The sequence below is a fragment of the Vanrija albida genome (assembly GCF_041260175.1).
Source record: "Vanrija albida strain AlHP1 chromosome Unknown contig_3, whole genome shotgun sequence".
In the NCBI taxonomy this organism is placed as follows: Eukaryota; Fungi; Basidiomycota; class Tremellomycetes; order Trichosporonales; family Trichosporonaceae; genus Vanrija; species Vanrija albida.
Window position 1 is genome coordinate 5388 of NW_027191422.1, and position 21017 is coordinate 26404.

At 60.5% G+C, this 21017-nt stretch overlaps 9 protein-coding genes across 9 annotated transcripts; 5 read left to right on the forward strand and 4 right to left on the reverse strand.

Annotated features, from left to right (window-relative positions):
* Window positions 1–267: 267 nt before the first annotated feature.
* Q8F55_003270 (uncharacterized protein) lies at window positions 268–1463 on the forward strand (the record flags this gene model as incomplete). Its single annotated transcript, XM_069351817.1, has 7 exons — window positions 268–274; window positions 496–563; window positions 603–941; window positions 977–1069; window positions 1126–1236; window positions 1272–1357; window positions 1397–1463. The coding sequence occupies 7 exons, from the start codon at window positions 268–270 to the stop codon at window positions 1461–1463; spliced, it is 771 nt and encodes a 256-aa protein (XP_069209235.1).
* Window positions 1464–2600: 1137 nt separating this feature from the next.
* Q8F55_003271 (uncharacterized protein) lies at window positions 2601–4629 on the forward strand (the record flags this gene model as incomplete). Its single annotated transcript, XM_069351818.1, has 11 exons — window positions 2601–2898; window positions 2933–3063; window positions 3109–3211; window positions 3249–3305; window positions 3351–3357; window positions 3399–3432; window positions 3468–3990; window positions 4025–4191; window positions 4238–4337; window positions 4402–4532; window positions 4603–4629. The coding sequence occupies 11 exons, from the start codon at window positions 2601–2603 to the stop codon at window positions 4627–4629; spliced, it is 1578 nt and encodes a 525-aa protein (XP_069209236.1).
* Window positions 4630–7375: 2746 nt separating this feature from the next.
* Q8F55_003272 (uncharacterized protein) lies at window positions 7376–8233 on the reverse strand (the record flags this gene model as incomplete). The annotated part of the gene is made up of 1 exon (XM_069351819.1): window positions 7376–8233. The coding sequence occupies one exon, from the start codon at window positions 8231–8233 to the stop codon at window positions 7376–7378; it is 858 nt and encodes a 285-aa protein (XP_069209237.1).
* A 714-nt stretch (window positions 8234–8947) lies between these two features.
* Q8F55_003273 (uncharacterized protein) lies at window positions 8948–9753 on the forward strand (the record flags this gene model as incomplete). Its single annotated transcript, XM_069351820.1, has 2 exons — window positions 8948–9501; window positions 9540–9753. The coding sequence occupies 2 exons, from the start codon at window positions 8948–8950 to the stop codon at window positions 9751–9753; spliced, it is 768 nt and encodes a 255-aa protein (XP_069209238.1).
* A 1283-nt stretch (window positions 9754–11036) lies between these two features.
* Window positions 11037–12952, forward strand: Q8F55_003274 (uncharacterized protein; the record flags this gene model as incomplete). The annotated part of the gene is made up of 4 exons (XM_069351821.1): window positions 11037–11927; window positions 11967–12026; window positions 12066–12367; window positions 12415–12952. The coding sequence occupies 4 exons, from the start codon at window positions 11037–11039 to the stop codon at window positions 12950–12952; spliced, it is 1791 nt and encodes a 596-aa protein (XP_069209239.1).
* A 359-nt stretch (window positions 12953–13311) lies between these two features.
* On the reverse strand, window positions 13312–13815 carry Q8F55_003275 (uncharacterized protein; the record flags this gene model as incomplete). The annotated part of the gene is made up of 1 exon (XM_069351822.1): window positions 13312–13815. One exon carries the CDS (start codon window positions 13813–13815, stop codon window positions 13312–13314), a length of 504 nt encoding a protein of 167 aa, XP_069209240.1.
* Window positions 13816–14144: 329 nt separating this feature from the next.
* Q8F55_003276 (uncharacterized protein) lies at window positions 14145–15956 on the reverse strand (the record flags this gene model as incomplete). Its single annotated transcript, XM_069351823.1, has 3 exons — window positions 14145–15076; window positions 15112–15722; window positions 15760–15956. 3 exons carry the CDS (start codon window positions 15954–15956, stop codon window positions 14145–14147), a joined length of 1740 nt encoding a protein of 579 aa, XP_069209241.1.
* A 579-nt stretch (window positions 15957–16535) lies between these two features.
* On the forward strand, window positions 16536–17494 carry Q8F55_003277 (uncharacterized protein; the record flags this gene model as incomplete). Its single annotated transcript, XM_069351824.1, has 3 exons — window positions 16536–16726; window positions 16764–17159; window positions 17194–17494. The coding sequence occupies 3 exons, from the start codon at window positions 16536–16538 to the stop codon at window positions 17492–17494; spliced, it is 888 nt and encodes a 295-aa protein (XP_069209242.1).
* Window positions 17495–17520: 26 nt separating this feature from the next.
* Window positions 17521–20522, reverse strand: Q8F55_003278 (uncharacterized protein; the record flags this gene model as incomplete). Its single annotated transcript, XM_069351825.1, has 10 exons — window positions 17521–17831; window positions 17876–18131; window positions 18165–18318; window positions 18408–18990; window positions 19048–19343; window positions 19378–19508; window positions 19885–19980; window positions 20021–20202; window positions 20241–20366; window positions 20405–20522. The coding sequence occupies 10 exons, from the start codon at window positions 20520–20522 to the stop codon at window positions 17521–17523; spliced, it is 2253 nt and encodes a 750-aa protein (XP_069209243.1).
* Window positions 20523–21017: the final 495 nt, after the last annotated feature.

Consider the following 21017-nt stretch of genomic DNA (forward strand, 5'->3'; position numbering starts at 1 on the left):
CGACTTGCTATGACCGAGGCACTCCAAGGCGTGCATCACCGAGCTGTCCCAACGTCCTGCAAACTTGATGAGCTGCGGTCATTGGACAGGAGATGCGAGTGGCAGACGCAGCGCCCTGGGTCGAGGGTGGCTGCTGTACTGCACAACGAGGCTCTACCCACCTGGGATAGCGCGCATCTGTTGACACTTCCACGCCTAGTGGCCACTGATGAACAGTGGACGTGCCCTACCGTCTCCCTAGAAGGCACGCGCACCTGCGAGTAAGCAATGGCCGGTATGTGTTGTTCCCTCTGTGGCTCCCGGCGCCCGAATCAACGCACGTCTTACGTCTTCAACAAACAACTCGCGTCCCAGACTGCCACTCCCGTACCCCGCCCCCAAAGCTTCCCTCCACCATGTTGCCCGTCATTCTACTCATTCTGACTCTAGTGGTTGGTGTCCTCGGGCAGTAACCTCCCGGCTTCACCAGATAAGTCGCTCCACCCACCTTCCTAGGATGCTACTCCGCCGCCACTCCTCAGTCCACTGTTCAGAACGGCCCTTTCACCTTCCTCGGTTGCTCAGTAAGAACAACTCCTCCCGGCTGTCTCCCTAACTTCCAGTCCACATGCAGGACCCAGAGCAACCGGTACTTCTTCTACAACCCCGACACCCAAGGATGTGTCTGTGCTCTCACCACCTGGTCTAACCCCAGCGCTCTTCTGCAGGGATCCTTGACTGCGGGATGTAGCCCGGGGAACCAGTCCCCACCCGGCTGTCAATCGTGCCCCTTCAATTCGTGGCAGTACTGGGACAGTGAGACTTCGTTCGTCACTGGCCTCTCGACTTGCTACAACCAGCCCAACATCAACATCGGCTTGGGCTCGTACAACGTTATCAGCAACCCTGGCCAGTGCTTCGTCCAATGCGCATTCAGCGTGTACGCGTACATGTATGCGAACGTGAGTCGTCTGTTCTCCCTTCGCTAACTTCAAAGATCGTCTTCAACCAGTGGAATTGCTTCTGCTCCAACGACAACTTGGTCAACAGCGGTGCTCCGAGTGTCGGCTGCCAGCAGGGAAGCCTCTTTGTAGGTCCAGCACAGTGTCGCAGGATTAACGACAGGTATTTGTGCATTCGCCCCAGGCTGCGGCCTCTGGGTTCCAGAGGAGGAAGCGTATCGACCCAGCAACCAATACCTACTGCCCCGGAACGCTGTCCGCCTGCAGAGCTTCAGACTCGTCCGAGGGCTACGAGGTGGGTGCTCTGGGACGCGCAACGATTAACGGCAGTGCCTCGACACTCGCTCCGAGCTCGAGTCGTGCGGCGGCTGCGTCAACGGCTACTACGACAACTCCACTCACGCTTCCGGGTTCAAGTGGGTAACCGAACATTCTATCCGGGCTAACCTACGCAGCTGCGACCTCCTCTCCACTCACAGTCAGCAGTACTCGTGCGTGGACGGCACCTGCCAGCCATACTAGGCTGTGCGGCGTCCGCAGCGTTGATCCGGTCGGATTCCGTCCTGGCCATGCCTTCTCCCCTTACCTGAACAATTTCGTGCGATTCTATAGACTGTGCGCCAGTGACGCGCCATCTCCCACCCCCTCCTTTCAGTCACTTCGGTTGATGAACATTTCGCCAATAGTGTACGTAAAGGGTAGTGGAGAGCTTTGACCGTACCTTGAGCGTGCTTGACATTCGAGGAGTTGCCGAAAGCGTTGAGTATTGCCTGCCTGATGGGTGCCGCGCAGGCCATCACGATGCTGCCGACTACACGGACGGAGGTCGGTCCGAGACGCTCGCCACGACGCCTTCACACGGGCGATCGGTCCGACACCGCATTCAATTCCTCGACCCGTGCATCCATGACAACGGCTGCCACTGTCTCGGCGCAGTGACAGTCGCTGCAGGCAACGGTCCAACGAAGCTTCGGCGGGGGCTCTCACAGAACAGGCGGCGACGCTGGCGACGTGGGGCCACTCCGACCCGTGTTAGGCCATTCGGTCCGATTCACCCTGACGCCCATAGCCAAGACTATCTGACAACGAAACACCGAGGTACCGGGATCCCGGGTGGTTTGCACGGCCAACTGGGCACTGCGATCCGTGTGCCGGGATATGGAAAATACTGGGATGTACATCTTGGCCGAGACCGAGATGCACGCACACGGTTGTGCACGCATTCGGCGGTGCGATGCCAGCTGCAATAGCGCGCCGCTCCCTTTGGGGCAGGCACGTGTGGCCCACACAACCCCAGCTCGGCCCGTCGGCCGCGGGCCGGCGTTCCCGGAAGAACAGCTGATATAAGGAGAATGCAAGGAAGTGGCCGATTCAGTCGCATATGGGATGCTCTTCTAGCCGCCCGACATCCCCATCCACACCCCAGCATCTGCCAATGGCCTACAATCACCGAGCCCCCACGGCATGTTACCCCGGCCCGGGGACCCGCTGGGCACCAAGCCGCACCCAACCAAACACGCCATGAGAGTCGCGTGCTTTCTCAGGATGTTGCCAGGAGGTACGGACGGTGCAGGATGTTGGCCTCATGGCTAATGTCAACTAGTACATAACTGGGCCCCATGGGCACGAGACAAGCACCCTCACGATAACCTACCCACCATGCCTCCCATGCTCCAACCCGAAGCTGATCTCAAGCGCGACGTCTCCCACGCCAGCGACGTCAAGGGCGACGCCGGCGACGTCGAGTCTGTGAACGCCGAGGTCGCCGACAACGCTGCCGCCGGTTATGTCGACCCAACGCTCGTCATCTCTGAGGAAGAGAACACGCGCCTTCGCCGCCGAGTCCACCGCCGCATCCTCCCCCTCCTCACGCTTGCCTACCTGTGCCAGGCCCTCGACAAGGGTACCACCGCGACATCTAGCATCATGGGCTGGCTCCAGGACATCAACGCGAAGGGTGGGTGGATCGGTCGACTGGAGCTAACCCACAGGCCAGGACTACGCCCTTACCTCAACTTTCATGTGGATCGGCATCATCGTCGGCGAGCCTCTCGCCAACCAGGCTGTGCGACGTCTCCCGGTAGCCAAGGTCCTCAGCGTCGGCATTGTCATCTGGTCTGTGGTAAGTCGCAGTGCTCCCTAGTCCCACAATGCTTACACCGCGCAGCTCCTCATCGGTATCGCATTCTCCTTGTCTGTCCCGCCGGTGTTCGCCATCCGCTTCCTGCTCGGATTCTTCGAGTCCATCATTGGCCCGTGCCTGCTTACTCGTAAGACGGCCGCCCGGAGTACTGCTGACCTCTACAGTCACTGTGCAGTGGTATCTCGCGCCCGAGCAGCCTCTTGTCCAGGCCGTTTGGCAATGTAAGTGGCCCCGAACGTAATCTCCGCACTGCTGACACTCCCCAGGTATGGTGTAAGTCGGGAACGTGTAGCGCAGCAGTTCTAACCATTCAGCGGCGCCAACACCATCATCTCCGGCATTCTCGGAGTAGGTACATCCCCCCACGTCCGCTGACACCCCAGTACGCCTTCTACCACGTCAAGGACCACGCGGGACTCAAAGGCTGGCAGTGGATGCACATCGCCATTGCCGCTGTATCCTTCATCTCGGCCATCGTCATCTTCATCTACCTTCCCGACTCTCCCACCCAAGCCCGATGGGCATCGGAGGAGGAAAAGGTCAAGCTGGTTGAGCGCGTTCGTGCCAACAACCAAGGCCTCAAGCAGAAAAAGTTCAAGAAGGAGCAGGTGTACGAGGCATTCACCGACCCCTACTCGCTGTGCCTCTTCTTCCTCCCCTTCTTCCAGACGCTCGTCATCGGCGGCGTCAACAAGTTCAACAACCTCCTGCTCAACCAGGCCTTCCACTTTGACGTTCTGCAGTCGCAGCTTCTCAACATCCCTCTCGGCACGCTAACAGTAAGTGCTCGAGCTGAGAGACCCGCTCACGCCCAGGTCACCGGGTACTTTGTCATCTCGTGGTTCATCCGCCGCTACAACCAGACACTGTACACGATGATCGCGTTCACCATCCCGAACATCATCGGTATGTTTCAGCTGCTTGGCACTGCTGACCCCAGCCACGATCGTCATCATCATCGTTGCCCCGTCAGACAAGACCAAGGGCGGCCTTGTCGTTGCCCTCTACATGCTCCAGATCTTCCAGGCGAACAACCCCGCCATCTTCCTCATGCTGTCGCGCAACTCGGCGGGTCAGACCAAGAAGAGTGTTACGTACGCGATCACGGTGAGTCGCTCTGCCATCTGCATCATAGCAGTCACTGACGTCGCAGTACATGGGATGGGCCGGTGGCAACGCCGTCTCGCCTCAGCTGTTCCAGGCTCGCTGGGCACCGCGCTACCTGCACAGTCTCCACATCCACCTGGCTCTTTGTGAGTTGCCTCCCGACGATATCTACGCCTGCCTTCCGTCCGGCCTTCCAGCTCACACCGTCAGACGGCTCTTTCATCCTCCTGTGCCTTGGAACCCGCTGGTTACTTGTGCACCGTAACCAGAAGAAGATCGCGGCGCAGGGGCCCGATGGTCCCAAGAACGAGCGCGCTTTCGACGACCTCACGGACATCCAGGTTAGTGTCGACATGTGCTCGCGGCGCTCCGCCGTGAGCACAATGCCAAATCGCGAGCTGACTTCTGCAGAACCCCGACTTCAGGTACTGCGTGTAGCGACATTGTCCACAGAAGCGGGGGCAGGGAATGGAGGGGCTGAGGATGAATAGTTTGAAGCGAGAGAAGTCTTTTGTATGTTGGCCCCAAAATGAATGGACATGGAGTGGTTGCGTACGGGAGAAGCAACATCCCTCTTTGCAGGCAATCGCCGTGGCATGAACACTCCACTCATCACGTGCGCTCCTCTGGAATCGGACCGGCACCAGCAGCATCGCTTGAACCCTCCTCGTCATGCATGAAACATGCCCTCTGGACCGATGCATGTCACGCCAGGCCATGGTAGGCTTGAGCAGCAGAGCATGTTGCTGGTCGATCGCTCAAGGCCAAGTTGGAGTGACTTGCACAGGAGGGCAACTCCGCCCTGCTGGCGGTCAGACGGGAGGTCCGCGCGGGTGTGGCGTTTGTGATGAATGCCCACATGGGAATACTTCAGCGTGCAGCTTTTAGGAAATACTCTGGCATCCCTTCTCTGGCGTGCTTCCGAGGCACTCGAGCTGGCGGCCGCATTTGGCAGGGGTACATAGCTCGCCCTCGCCGTGCCATCATGGCACTCCTTTCCGTGCTGCCGGCGCCACACCGCGGGTCACCAAGGCCCATCACGTCAGAGCCAAATGGATGCATCGCTACACGGTGTCCGTATCGATTGCCCAAAGTGTGGCCAGCACATCAAGCTTGAAGGTGGCACCTGTCTACTAAAACTACCGTTGGCGGAAAGGCGAACCGAGCGGGGCCACACCAGGGCTGGGCGGAGGAGACAGATTCGGAAGCTTGACAGCGTGTGCGAGCCGAGTCGATGCCTGGTGAATGGCAAGAGATGCGTGAACGGCCTGTCTATCAGGCACAGGACTGGACGCCCTCCTGGGGCGCAGGTATGAGGGCGAGACGCGTGCCGGTGAGGGTGACAGTGGCGTGATGGGGTAGCTCATTCCAGCAGGATCCAGTGGGCGCTCGGGGCGACGAGGCGGAGTAAGTAGTTGTCGCCTCGGTGGAGTTGAGGGGTTTGGGCCTAGTGACCACCGGGGAAGCGCGCTCTTGCTCTTGGTGGGTGTCTTGGGCACGGCCCAAGAGCACGACGGAGAGGACGATCGCTGCCTGCGTGGCGTCTGTGGTGCTTGCGAGTCGCCGTGTCGGCTCGGCGTGCGTGGCGGTGGGGACATGGCCGTGCGCGAGTACGAGGTCATAGCTGCGATGTTGAGACTTGCGTTTTGTGTGAAGAGGGTACAAAGAGGTTGGGATGGAGATGGGGGATGAGAGCGGCCGGTTCATATCCACCGGGGATAGCTGCGCATCACTTGATCCTCCTCGTGACTTTGCCCCGCATCAGGACTGCGGGGCGGGGCTTACAGACAATAGACGACGCGTTTGGGATCAGACGCGCGCAACCTACATGAGCTCGGAGAACAGTGTGGGAAAGCGTACAGGGTGATGCCGCCGGTGGCGCTGGGAGGTGGTCGCCCGGCTTGGCCGAGTCGAAGAGGGCTGCCGTTGTGACCGTGGACCGATTGCCAAGATGTCCACGATCCGAGTTCCTCCACGCTCTCTCTGCACCTGCACGACCGCTACCCTGACCCAGAAAACTTTCAATTGCAGGGGATTACGCCATACGTGTTACCGACGTGATGCACCCCCGGATGTCTATCACGTTCAGCGCCACAAGCGCCACCGCCGGGCCGCACGCCACAGTCCCCTTCCGCAGCAACAAAGAACGACAACCAGTCGGCGTCCACGCCCCGAGGTGATGCGTCCTGCGCTCCCGTGACCCTCTGTTTGTCCGCGGGTGGGTCACTTCATTCTGGTACACTGTGGCTGAGGACGAGGGCATATGACACGGAACCGAGAACTTGTGGCGCCGGCTTCGGGGCCTGTCACTGCGCCGGAGGCGTCAGCGGGGTAGCCCACCATCGCAACCCAGCAACGCCGCCCCTCTAACACCGCAAGCTTGACTGAAACAAGTCGGAATGTCTCCTGGCAGCAGCCACAACGCGTCCGGGAGTTGCTGGTGAGCAGGCCGCGGAGGGCGGACGAGGGGAGCTGCTGTCATCTGACCACGGCAATTCTCATCGCGGATCCACTACCGCAACGCCGGCCACCAAGCGTTGCTGCAGCACGAGACGTCAGTCGCGCATTGGCTCGCACAGCCTGAGCAGTGTTAGCCGCACATATCCTTATCAGTTTCCAGGCGAGGGAGTGCCGTGGCCCCCATTCCTGTCATCACCGAGCAAAAGCACGTCAGCGCTACCCTCGCCCCTGCGGAAGCCTGACACTCGTGCCACTGGCCACTGTCCTCGGGGAACATCGGCATTCTACACGTCATGGGCGCCTGGGCACCTCATGGTGTCCAGGTCCCTTCGGATGCTTGCCTCAACCTGCCTGCACAGATTCCCAAGCCAAAGGGGCTCCACCGAGAATCGGCCACCACCCGTGCATGTGAAAGAGATGCACCTGTAAGCCAGGCCAAGGCGCAGGTCCGAAGCCACAGCCCCCAGGCCTGTCTCACAGTGAACGCCTAGGCACACAGGTGTCGTCCAGCTCACCCCAGCCCTCAGCTGCTTGGCAGGTGTTCCCCCACGTCTGTTGATCCCTGGCTGGGCTGGCGCCAGTTGTCCCCAGTGTTGTACCGGCGGCCAGCGCTTCTACCGGTGTGCGGCCGTTGCCGCCGGCAAATGCACACCCACCATCAAGTGCCGCCCTCGCCCGCCTGCGCTCGGCACACCATGCATATGCAAACCGTGACATGCAACGTCTACGCAAAGACAACCGTCTTCGTCTTGTTGAGGAAGACTCGTCCCTCGGTGGTCCACTTGACAGCCGCCGCGAGAACCTGGCTCTCAATGTTGGAACCCTCCTCGACAAGCTCCTTGGGGCTCATGGCATGGTCGACGCGGGCGACGCGCTGCTCAATGATCGGTCCCTCATCGAGGTCCGCCGTGACAAAGTGGGCGGTCGCACCAATGGTCTTGACACCGCGCTCATAGGCCTGGTGGTAAGGCTTGGCGCCCTTGAAGCTGGGCAAGAACGAGTGGTGGATGTTGATGATGCGGCCGCTCATTTCGGAGCACAGACGAGGGGTCAGGACCTGCATGTAGCGCGCGAGGACGATGAGCTCGATGTTGAACTCGGCGACAATGTCGAGGATCTGCTGCTCCTGCTGCGCCTTGGTGTCCTTGGTGACGGGGAGGTGACGGAACTCGATACCGTAGTTGGCGGCGAGCTGAGCAAAGTCGGGGTGGTTGGACACGATGATGGGGACCTCGACGTTGAGCTTGCCCTCCTTGATGCGGAACAGCAAGTCGTTCAGGCAGTGGCCGATCTTGGAAACCATGATCAGGACGCGCGTCTTGCGGGCAGCCGGGCGGATGTCGTAGTAGTCGAACGAGAACTTGGCCGAGAGCTCCTCAAAGGGCTGCTTGAGGCTGCTGGCGTCGTCCAACTCGGTGTATCCAAAGTGGACACGCATGAAGAACTTGTCCGAAACTGGGTCCGAGAACTGCTGCAGGTCGAGAATGTTGAGCTCGAGCGAGGCAAGCACGCCGGTGACGGCATGGACGATGCCAGGCCTGTCGGGGCACGAGAGCGTGAGGATGTGTTCGACCTTGGCCATGTTGAGATGGTCTTGAGGTGTGTAGTGAATGGATTTTGCTTGCCAAGGCAATGTCTGACGCAGCGACAAGGAAAAACAACACTCCGTCACGGAACGCGTCGAGTCGAGTGGGGTCAGCCACGTGGTGATTCCATGGTTGCCACATGGCTTCCGACTGCGATCTGCAAGCTGCGCGAGCTGTTTGCATGTTTACACCTGGGTGTGCCTTACAACAGCGACGGGCAAACTCCGGCGGTTGACTGCTTACCACGACCCAGTCGACCGGAAGCCCCTGGGGAGTTCACCAGTTGGCGGTCCAGCGACCCGGCCGGCGGCAATCGGGCGCCACGGGCCGGGGGCGTGCGTGAGGGTGAGGAGGAGCGGCCGTCAGTGGATAGTCAGTCGACTGCGAGTGAAATGCAGCCGAGCACTACTTGGCACGCATCACAAAGCGGCGCATCGTGTCCGGTCAGGCTATTTGCATCCACAGTGAAAGTGCCGGCGGCACCGGCCTAAGCGAGTGGCCTGATCGACCAGCGGCAACGTCGGAGAGCGATGGTGTCAGAGCGCGTGATAAGGCGATGGCGGAGACAACCGACATGGTTGCACGCTGTCCAAGCGTTGTGATGGCGGCACGGACATTGGAGGTAGGCATGTCGCGAGACTCATAAGCCGCCGCCAGAAGCACGACCACCCACCACTTACTTACCTCACGCACCCCTCGCTCTCGTCGCCATGACACAACCCACTGCTGCCGACACCTCCACTGCTGCCGCCGCGCCTTTCGACCCCACCTACGGCGGCAAGGTCAACCCCCTGGCTGCGTCGTACAACGCCAACTTTTACGACTACGGAGCGCCTCTTCTGAGCTATGACGCCGACGCACTCGAGCCCCTGCCAGAGGTCCGCCAGCCGCGTGCCAACGGCCGCGGACCTTGGGTCAATCCTCCCCGCCCCGATGGCCAGCTCTCACCCTACTACGGCAAGCTGTTCAACGAGCATTACGACCACCCACGCGTGTCGCCCAACTGGGACATCCACATCTACCACAAGCCCAACAACAAGGGTGAGCGGGAGTATGCCAAGAAAGTCCACTCGGCGCTTCGGCGCGAGTTCCCCGAGATCGGAACGTACACCTTCTACGAGGTTGCCATCGGCCCACACGTGAGCAAGGCCAACGGTGACGACGCTGACGGACAGCCAATCCCCATGTTCCTTGTCGAGATCTACACGACTGAACAGCTCGGGGCCGTGTTCTCGTACCTGGTGCAGAACCGTGGTCCCTTGTCGTGAGTGTACACCGGGGCGACCGGCCTGACTCGCCTAGCATTCTGTTCCACCCACACACCGGAGACCAGGTGGCCGACCACTCGACGCACGCCACCTGGCTCGGCAACAAGGTCGACCTCGACCTTGACGGCTTGAGACTGAGCGACGCCAAGTGGCGCGCAACCGAGGAGGGCCAGGCATGGACCAAGGTTGAGCTGGAGCGCGCCGCTGCCAAGGCTGCCGCTCAGCCCAAATCGGAGGCGAAGGCTTGATGATGGGCGTGCGTGTGGTGCACGGTAAAAACCGTCATGAGAATAGATGTTGCTGCATGCGATCTACTTGCCGGACATCACAGCTCCTCGCGCTTCGGGTCGTTCGGAGTAGGAGTTGGAGAAGCCGTCGCCCCCGCCGTCGCCTTGACCCGTTTGAACAGCGGCATCCATGGTATCCGCTCATGCTCACACTGGCAACGCTCAGCTTGTGGGACTCCAGCGAGGGCCTGCTGTGTGAGCTTGAAGAGGATGGCGTCGCCGTAATCAACAAACCTGTTCGACGTGATTCCCTGCGTCCGGTCAGAATGAACCGCAGGATGTGTACCCACCGCATCCCCACCACGTCGGCTTGCCGTCGTTGGGGCACACCACCCTATGGCACATGATGAACGCAAGGCTGATCAAGAGTGTGAGGTTGAATAATCGCCGCGCGACCGTCATCGTCACGTCGTTGGCTGGTTGACAGGTGGGAACATCAACAACAGTGGAGGTCGAATCAGGTGATGCCGAGATTGCCCGCCCGCCTCCCAGGCGCCGATCAAACGCGTGCATGCTTGTTCGCCTCGGTGCCCCTGCCCACTTGCCCGATGCCCGTCCCCACGACGCTCCTGATAGTGCCGACGAGCCATATGGCCGCCTCGGCATATGGTGAGACAGTGTCCTGGCAACTGGAGTCCTCACGTTGGCCACCTCCGATACTGCACGTCACGCGGCCACAGGAACCCGCCTTGAGACACCATCGATGCAGGCCACCAAGATTGTGAGACAGTTCGGCTGGCGGAATGACCGTGCCCGATGCGCGCGCGGATTCTCGATATACGAGGAAAGTGAAGGCGTACATCGAAGACGTCGCACAGCCCGTGGCCGGGTCATCCTCCGTCACCGGTTCGTTTGTTTTGGAAAGCTCCCAAATCGTCGCGTCATGAGGCCTCGGTTTCCAGTTATTCCGTCCTGCCAAGATAGCCCTTGTCATCCTCAGGCGGAGAGTGGGGGCACTCCACATGCTACCCGATGTGGTAGATACCCGGGCATAGGTCCCACCCCCCCGTTGGCCCGAATCCGGCTCCAAGCCATTCGCACCACCCAGGACCCTCCCCTAGTCCCGTTTACCATTGTTCCAGCTAACTCGGGCTCTCGACGCCATGTGTCCCCCCTTTACACAACTCGAGTTTCTACCGAGACCTCGGTCTAGCCTGCCCGGTGCAGCAATGCCTTATAACCCGCACGATGCCTACGCGTCGGTTCTTCCCTGTTGCCGCCGACCTCCATAACGGCCACACAACATGTCCCCCCTGCTCGACCAGATCACCGCGCCGCTTAGCGACTCGGCGCTGTTCGCTGCCCTTCGCTCAATCAAGGACGCGCTCCCAGCCTGGACCACGCACCCGGTTGCTCTGGTCGCATGGTGGATCCTTGGCTCTGTCGCCACCATCGCCTTCTTCCTCTATCCATTCCAGTACCTGAGGTGCACGTTCAAAACACTGCCTGGCCCACCGCGCCGTTCGGCGTTCATGGGCCACGCCTTGGAGAGCTCAGTCGGTGTGCCCGGCGTCAAGCACGGGCAATGGATCGACAAGTATGGCAAGGTTGTTCGCCTCTCTGGCCTCGGCGGTCGGCCAGCACTCCTGACTGCCGATGTCACCACCATCGGGTACATCCTCCAGCACGGCTACGATTTTGCCAAGCCGTCTTTTGCCAGTAACCTCCTCGGCCCCCTGCTGGGCTGGGGACTGCTCATCGCCGAGGGTGCCGACCACCGCCGCCAGCGACGCGTCGTGCAGCCAGTGTTCAGCCCGGCGCATGTCAAACTCATGATGCCCGTGTTCCTCAACAAGTCTTACGTCCTCGCCAAGATGTGGAACGACCTCATCGACTCCAAGGGCGACCCGGTCAAGGCTGGCCTTGAGGCAACGGACTTTGCCGCCCCCAACCCCGGCACGGCAGCTGATCTCCAGGCGGCCGGTGAGGACGGCCTGAAGATCGACACGCTTCGTTTCTTCAACAGGCTTGCCCTGGACATCCTCGGCGTCGCCGGCATGAACAACGACTTTGACAGTCTGCGCAAGAGTAACAACCGGCTGTCCAACTCGTACAACGACATCATCGCCGCTGTTCACTCCATGACCCCTCTGTTGATGATGGAGACGTTCTTCCCCATCCTGCGGACGCTGATCGTAAGCAACGAGTGGGTATGGCACAGCTGACCATTGCAGCCTACAAAGCGTGGCAAGTTGGTGGTCGAGAATGTCAAGATTACGACGGAGGAGAGCAACGTGAGTTGAGGCAGGCGATCGAGGTCCTGATCTGGTCAGAAACTCGTCCAGGAGAAGAAGAAGCGTATCGCAAACGAAAAGTCGGGCGTCCTGGCACCAGCTGAGATGGACAAGGACATTCTGTCACTCCTCATTCGCTCCAACACCTCGGCTGAAGTCCGTGACGACCAACGGTTGAATGACGAGGAGGTGCTCGCGCAGGTCACTACCCTCCTCTTCGCCGGTCACGAGACCACATCGACCGGCCTGGGCTTCCTCGTCGAGCGTCTCGCAAACCACCCCGAGGTCCAGCAAAAGCTCTACGAGGAGGTGTCCCAGTTCCCCGAGGAGATGCCAGACTTGTGCGTGGCCATGGTGACAGTACCACCCATGCTGACGCCTCTCTTAGTGACCAGCTCAACTCACTGCCATACCTCGACAAGGTCGTCCACGAGGTCCTGCGCGTCGATAGTCCTGTCATGGCCACCATTCGCGTGCCAGAGAAGGACTGCGTCCTGCCCATTAGCAAGCCCATCATGGGCACTGACGGCAAGCTGATCGAAAGCATCCACGTCAAGAAGGGCACAAGCATCTACATTGAGATCGGCTACGTCAACAACTCTCCCGAGGTTTGGGGCCCAGACGCGCACGAGTTCAACCCCGACCGTCACGACCGCCCTCCACTCGAGAAGGTGCCCGGAGTGTACGGCAACCTCTTGTCGTTCCTCGGCGGCGCCCGCAACTGCATTGGATACCGGTTTGCCGTCACTGAGATGAAGGCCGCCACCTTTGTGCTCGCTCGCCAGTTCAAGTTTGAGCCGCTGCCAAGCAAGCCACCTATCAAGCGCGAGTGGATGGTTGTACAGCGCCCAACCGTCGAGACTGAGAGCAAGTACGGGCCCCAGATGCCTCTGATTGTGCGGAAGCGCCACGTCGACGAGCTATGAGCAAGCCGTGCCATCGTGTGACCGCCCCTGTAGGAGCCGGCGTCTGGGTGGGTCGCTGGAGCAGTTATGTATCCTCCCTCAGTACATTCCATCAGTTTACTGTCCGTAGCAGCACCAATTATACTTGTTAGTGCGCTAGCCAGTGGGCAACGGCAGAGGGCATCCGCCGATTTCGCAACCGGCCACCCTCTGAGACACCGCTGCCCCTGCACCTGTAGCCTGCCCGCCGGGATGAAGTCTGCCTATTGTACATGCAATGAAACATCGCTCGATGCAAAGTAACAATGTCGGGGTCGGCTGGCGCTCGTCGCTATCGTGACTGCCGGGCGTGGGTGCCTTGGTACAGCTGGCGCAGGCGTTTAGTCGAGGTCCTCGGCGAGCTGGGCCTCGGTCTTGGCAGGCTGCTCCGACTCCTGGAGGATGAGGTCGGCAATGTTGTCGGCCATGGCGGCGGCCTGGTCGGCCGACTTGGAAACGGGGGCCTTGCCGGAAGACGAGCCCTCGGCGATCTGGGGGACCTCGCCGTCAACGTCACCGGCGTCGGCGCCAGCGGCGGCGGCAAGAGCCTGCTGCTGCTCGACAGCGCGGCCCATCTCAGCCATGAGCATGGCGCCGAGGACGGGGTCCGAGTCGACAATCTTGGACATCTGCTCGATGACGTTGGGCATGTCCTCCTCCGACTTGACGGTGCGGAGGAGCTGGGCGAGCTGACGGGCCTTGACGGGGTCGACAGGGGGCATGCCGTTGGCGCCGGCAGCGGGAGCGGCAGGGACGGCGGCGGCGGCGGCGGCAGCCTCAGCACGCTTGTTCTTGGCCTCGCGGGCGGCGCGTTTCCTGGCGATGGCACGGTCGATGGGGGCCATTTCTGTTGTTGTAGAGGTGGACGGGAATGCGTGATGCGTTGAGCCAAAGCCGAGTTTCGAGTGAAAAGACACCAGACACCATCGCAGGTCTCCAGAGTCACGTGACTAGTGGCTCATTTCAAATAGTGATTAGAAAACGAGCCAAACGCATCCTAATGGATGCATAATGAAAGTGTAAAAGGGGGTAGCATACAAATTCCCAAAGAGTATGGGGCCCCGGTTTGTCCTTTTGCTGGTGCCAAGCAATGCGGTAGTGAGTGGATCACTGTCTGCGCCATTCGGTGGGTACGAAATGCTCAAAGCATGCAGATACATCTACCACGACCCATCTAGAAAAGGACTCCCTTGACCTGCTCAATATCCGACACTTTGATGTTCTTGATGAGCAAGCAGGACACCAGCGCCATGCCCATGATGGCGGTGCCGGCAATGAGCATGCGGGTCTGTGCCTCGGCGTAGGCCAACGAGATGGCGGTGCGCACATCGGTGCCGACGTCGTAGCTCAACTGCACCTCGAGCGACTCGTAGATCTCCTCCCAATCCGGCAGAGCCTCCGCGGGAAGAAGAGCCTTGAGCTGGCTTGGTAGAGTGTTTGTCCAGATGGCGCCAGACACACTGTTGCCGATGGCACCGCCAAAGTAGCCGAAGAGGCCGAGGAGCGCGAGCATGCCCGCGGCATCGTTGTGACTGCCCGCGGCCAGAACAGCCACCTGCTCGACAAGGGTGAAGGCCGAACCACCGATGGAGATGAGAACCTGGGTGAAGACGATCCAGCCGATGTGGTTTCCCGGCTTGCGGAAGTAGATCATGAGGCCTTCGCCGAGGGTGTAGATGGGCACGCTGACGAGGACGACCCACTTGAAGTACCCCGTGCGGCGGATGAGGTAGCCAACGGGCAAGAGCCACACCGTCGCAACGACATCGTAGATCGAGGAGATGTAGCCTGCCTTGCTAATGGAGAGGTTGTACACCACCTGGAGGTAGGACGTAAAGTACGACGCCCAGCAGTAGTACGAGATCTGCCACGCAACGTTGAGCATGCAGGCACCGACAACCGTGCGGGACGTGAGGAGGCGGAAGGGGATGAAGGGGACGGGCGAGAAGTACTTTTCGACAAGCACAAAGGCGATGAGACAAACGACGCCGAGAACCAGCATGGTGATCACAGAGGCCGAACGCCACTCGTCTTTCGTCGACGTCGCAATCGAGAAGGGCAGGAGGAAAAGAACCATACCGGCCGACACCAGGAACACACCAAGTACTGATCGTCAGCAGGTTCCACTCCGTACCACTCACCATCGAACTGGATGAGGTAGTAGATGACCGACTGGACAACGGTCCTGCCTGATTCCTCCTTGATCTCCGCCCCCAGTTTCACCGCTCGGCGCTTCTGAATCTGAAGGAACACGAACATTGGCACAGCGACGACCGGCAGGATGATGGCGAACGCTCCGTAGCTCCATCGCCAGTTGCTTTCGTAGAAGCGTTCGGACATGGCAGGGCCAGCGTACGCCGTGATGATCCAAGGGGACGAGGTGAATGCGAACGCCAATCCTCGGTTGCGCAGATGCGACGTGTCGGCAGTGAGGACGTCGACACAGAAGATGATGCCGATGAAACCGATCGAGTAGAAGACTTGGGCAGTGCAGTAGGTGTAGATTTCCTTGCACGCCGCGCTGAGAATGAGACCAAGGGTGGCGAGCAGAGTCATCGCCAGGTAGCCGTAGCTGCGGTCCCACAGGTTGAGGATCTTGGCGAGTACCATGTAGGCAACGCCTGACATGACATTGGACACGATCGAGATGGTCGGGATGAGCGAGTGCTGCGAGAAGCCAGACGTCACATAGGCGCTGAGGTTGCCTGTGATGGACGCCTGGAAGGCGTTGACGGCATATGTGAGCCAGAAGCTGCGGGGGTCAGCAGTCAAAAGTACCAAGCACCTACAAGGCATAGATTGTTCGCAGTGACGACTTGGTCCAGGTCTGGGTGATGGCCTCGGCTGTCTTGACACCTGTCTGCACGCCCTCCTCGTCGACAGGCGGGAAGTCCTTCTCCTTGAGCGGCGAGGCGGGGGCAGAAGCAGCGGCCTGTTGCGCTGCTGCAGCCGTGTCAATGAGACTAACCGACTGATCGACCTTCATGGCGTTGGGGGTGGTGCTGGTGGTCGTGCTGGCGACGTCAACAGCATGCAGGTTAAGAAGCGTCCAGCAGTCGGGAAAAATAGAGCACAGAGCCGCTCTTGCCGCCGAGTCGGCCGACTATCTCATATCAGATTAGACGCGTTCGGCGCGCATTGTTGTTGTTTTCGGCGGCGAAGAGTGCGCAGCCATTGATGGCAAAGATTTTGGCGCGCCGCGCGGCTAATATCGCAGTCGCGCTCTTGGCCATCTCGCGGTCCGTGGTAGGCTCGTCGGCCTCGGCCGAGGGGAAGATTTTATTATCAGATTACAGGGAACAAGGCCTCCACCGAGAGCAGCGGCCTCGTGTCTCCGGTAATGTCAGTCTGGCGCGCCGGCGGCAAAAGCAGGGCCTGCTCGCCAGGTGGCCCTGTTGCACTGACACCCCTCCTGAACCACTGATATTGGGCAGCCAAATGTCAACCGCCAGCGGCGCAGGACGCCAGAGCCCCGTCTCCAGGTCAATGAGCGAAACTTCAACACCAACTGACCGGTCGGACGAGTGACCTCGAGGCCGAATCTCCTACCACACTCACCTTACCCATGTCGCTCGCGGGCACGCTGTCGCTGTACCCGCGCCCCGGTTCCACCTGGGAGCGCCGTCCGTTCTTCACGTCGGGCGATGAGAGCTCATCCCGCGCGGTGGTGTTCATAGGCGGCTTGTTCAGCGGCATGCTGGACGCCCCGTTCTTGCCCGGCCTTTCACATGCCCTCGGAGCTGCTGGGTGGAGACTGTGAGTTTGAGGTGGTCGCGCTGTTACTGACGTCCAGAGTCCAACTCCACTGGTCGAGCGCGTATGATGGCTTCGGGACAGGAAGCCTCGACCGCGACTGCGACGAACTCGGCTCCCTCGTCACTCACTTGGGAGCCAATGATGTCGACACCGTGGTCCTCATGGGCCACTCGACCGGATCACAGGCCGTGTTGAGGTACCTCAGCCAAGGAACACGCCCCGAAGTCAAAGGGGGCATACTCCAGTCTCCAGCCTCTGACCGCGAGTTCTTCGCGGCAGACCCCGATGAAACCAACATCTGGAAGCGCTACCTCCCCCGCGCGAATGCCTTAATTGCAGAGGGCAACGGCGGGGAGCTGCTGGACGACGGCTTTACCAAGGAAACCAGCATACGAATGACCGCCTTCCGGCTTCACAGTCTCGTCGGCGTCGGGTACGTACGCACTGCTGGCTGGGCTAACCTGCAGCGGCGACGATGACTACTTTTCATCTGATCTGCCAGATGCGCCCGATGGCAGCGAGCACGCCCACCCTCTTTCGACGTCGTTCGGAAAGATGTCGGCGCCAGCCCTGGCGCTTTGGTGTGAGAAAGACCACTGTGCCGTGCTCCCAGACCAGAAGCCGCTGCTGCGTCGGTGGGAGGCGGCAAGCGGGGGCAAGCTCGAGTGGAGGATCCTGCTGGGCGCCTCGCACATGGTTGACCAGGAGGACGCGCAACAGGCCATGTCCACGCACATCGTAACGTGGCTGGCGCGCTTCAGTGAATAGCCGATACAACAGCATGTACATAGACACTAGATAAGCAACAGTCCCTCGTCGTCGAGTTCAAACATGACGGTTCGCCAACAGACTTCGGCCCCCGGCGCCCCACCGTCCCGCTGTCGCCACACCTCCTTGATGAGTCGCAAGCCGTTCTGGGTGTTGCCGAATTCCGCGTCGTCACCCAAGGGATTGAAGCGGTCGAGGAAGAACTGCCGCTGCTGCGGGGTTTGCGCATGGGTACCGGCTATTACCGCCGGGAAGACGAGGGCGCGCTCCGCACCCTCCACGCCGAGTGACTCGAGGGCGGTGAGAGCAGTGACAGTGTCGCGGACTGCCGCTGCGACTTCAAGGACTACGGGTCAGCGGGGCGTGGCGCGGTCCACCTACCGCCTGGGAAGCATCCGTTCACCACCGTGGCCAGGAGAACCCGCGCAGCGTGGTAGAACACGTCCGACATTGCCTTTCGCTGCAGTCCTCCCAGGTCGGTAGCCTCAAAGAGATGACGCTCCCTCCAAGACCGTTCGTCCAGAAGCCGCTCGACCCCGCTGGCATGCGCGAGCAAGCTCCGCAAGGAAAGTTGACCCATCCTCGCCGCCTCGTGCTTCCACTCCGAGAGGGAGATAGTCTCGGCCATGGCAAGGCGCTGAGGTCAGCAATGCCAGACCCTCCCACCCACTGTCGTGCTATCACACCCCATAACGGTCTCCTTGAGCAGCCTGCCCTTGGCCTTCTCGGTGTGTCCATCCAAAAGCAGTGTGCGGTAGAGCGGCAGGAACTTGGACGATACTCCTTCTGTCACGGATGTGAGAATGTCGGTCCAGATTAGCGGGCTGAGGAGATGCCCCAGACGGCTCATGAACCCCGAAGTATCAGGAGCAGAGAATCTATCTGTCAGCCCGTCCATTGCAAGGGCACTCACAATCCCTGCCCCCGCAGCGACGACGCGAGGCATCGCCGACAGAGCTCCACCGACTCTCTCCACCCATTCCTGTTGCCGCCGTCAAACAGATGGAAGCTGGTCACCGCCATTGTGGCGACAATCATTTCGTGGGTGTCGAACCGCGCCAGTGGCATGGTCTTGATTTGTGAGACATTGTGTCGGAGGCTCGTCTCCGCAAACTGAACATCTGTGTCGGTCATGGGCGCCTCGAGGCTGGTGCCGGGACGACGCCGCCGTCGCTTGGACCCCATATGCAGCGCTGCCATGCTCGTGACCGACGCAAACACGACCGAGTTTGTGAAGGCCAGGGGGGCGATGAGGTCAACCATCACCTTGCGGTCAAACGGATACTGGAAAGGCAGGATCACTTTTAGGTAGTGGTCAAAGTACCTCATGTCGTGGGAGGGGGTCGGGATGGACAGTCCATACGTTGTTGACGGCTGGGTGAGGAGGGGATAGTAGCTCGGATTCGGGTTGAGCGTCATGGCGAGGCTGCTGTGGTCGAGGCCGAGGAGGGAGATGAGCTCATGATCGAGGTCGGATTCGACACCAGGCAGCGGGACTGCATCTCGCAGCGGTTCGGGTTGCAGTGTGCCCGCATCCAGAGTTGAAGACCCACCAGCCATGTCAATGGGATGCGGCAACAGCTCCGCAAGGTCCTGGATCAGGTCTGCATTGTTGCTGCCGGGCAATGGTGGAGACAGGAGTCGCACGGGAGAGCCGAGAGCCATAGGCTCGGCCGCCCCACCGAGAGCGGCGAACCCGTCCTCCATTCCAATCGTTGCTGGCCCATCGTCTGCAACGACGGCCCCGGAACCCTCAACGCGGTGTGCCATCTGTCGTGCCCGTTCCGCAGCCTTGGCCGACCAATGCTGGTTCATTCTGGCCGACCGCGTGTCTGCTACGGCCTTCCTTCTGCGGGTCAGCGACGAACTGGACCTGCCCTCACATCCTCCGCGACACGTCGGTGACCACGTCCTTTCTTCGGATCCAGGCTGGCTTGCTAGGGCCTTCGTACCCGAGGCAGTCGATGCCCAGGCGAACACAGGTGGCGCATACCGGCCTAGTCTCGTCACAGCGCTGCAGTGTCAGTATCTCGGCGACCGGCTCGGCTTACCTTTTTCCGCACGCGACAGGTGAGACATCCCGTCTTCGTCCTCGTTTGCTTCGCTCCGTGCACTGGCCGTGAGTACGGCTCGGCAGTGCTATCTTCCTGCGATGTATGCTGATCCATCACGCATGTGACGATTCATGAGAACGTTGCCAGCTGACAAAAGTCAGAGTCGCCGCCGCAAAGCGCAGCACAGGTCGGTTCGGGTGAACCCAACCCGACAGCCAACAATAACCCTGCAGGAACTAGCCGAGGTCCTTGGCGGAGCTCACATTGCTTGACATCGTGTCTGCAACCTCTATATGCACATGGCTACGTCGGTATGTACTGCGCGGCCACATTCACAAAGTTCATTGCACGGCTCTGGTCAATCTGGTTGAGTGCGGCGACGACGATGGTGATGAGCGCGAGGTCGACACCGGGGGCAACAGACAAGGTGTACTGCGCATGGGTCAGCTGCTGGGCAGTGGGGCCCACTCACTGTAGCCTTCTCCTGCGTGAGCAGGAGCGCCTTGGTCTTGTCGCGGATGATGTGCGCAACGACCTGGCCATTGTCCATCACAAGCTGGCACTGCAGTCCAACCCAGAGCTTGCCCTGCACACTGAGTGACACACCCTGTCCGGTCACAACATTCTGGAAGCTGATCCTAAACTTCGAGGTGGCTGACGTTCATCAGCACGATTCGTAGCCCAAGACCCACCAGAGTACATCGTATCGATGCGGATCAACTCCTGGCCCTGCCCGTTCCTGATAACGGCCTTGTTCAGTCCCCTCGAGGTCGCCTCGTCGAACTGATACAGCACATTGTCGTTGATGTCATTCATGACTGGATAGGTCAGCGGTGCACTGGCGATGCCGACTCACTCATGACTTTGTTTGCACCCTTCTGGTTGGAGAACTTGAACACCACATTGCCATTAACGTCCCTCGCGGTTGGGTCGGCAACCTTGAAGAAGATGTGATCCTTGAGAGCCAGCGTCATGGTCTCGGCCACCACGCAGTGCGGCAGAATGGCCAGCGCTGGCTCGATGCGGGGGATGACGGGGAGTGGGCGGTTATGAGGTAGATTGGGATTGTATGCTGCCGGGGCGAACGCAACGGGAGCCGCTGGAGATTGTGCAGTCGGCGGGGCGGCGAAGGACGGTTGACCGGGGACAGCAGCAGCAGCATAGGCTGTTGCGGCCGCCGCGGGCGCTGCAACGGCAGCTGGCTGCCCCACGCCTGGCTGTTGGAGTCCAGCTCCGAGGGCATAAGCCGCCGGTGGAGCCGCAGCGGGAGCTACAGCAGCCGCTGGCTGAGGCCCTCCTGGCTGTTGGACCACAGCTCCAGCCTGGTATGCGAGCAGCCCGGGCTGGTGAGGAGGCGCTCCAGGCTGCTGCCCTGGCGTGGGGTAAGCATATTGCGCTGTGCCTGCCGGTGCAGCGTAGAGTCCCGGTTGCTGCTGCAAAACAGCGCCTGGTTGTGGGGCATCAGCTCC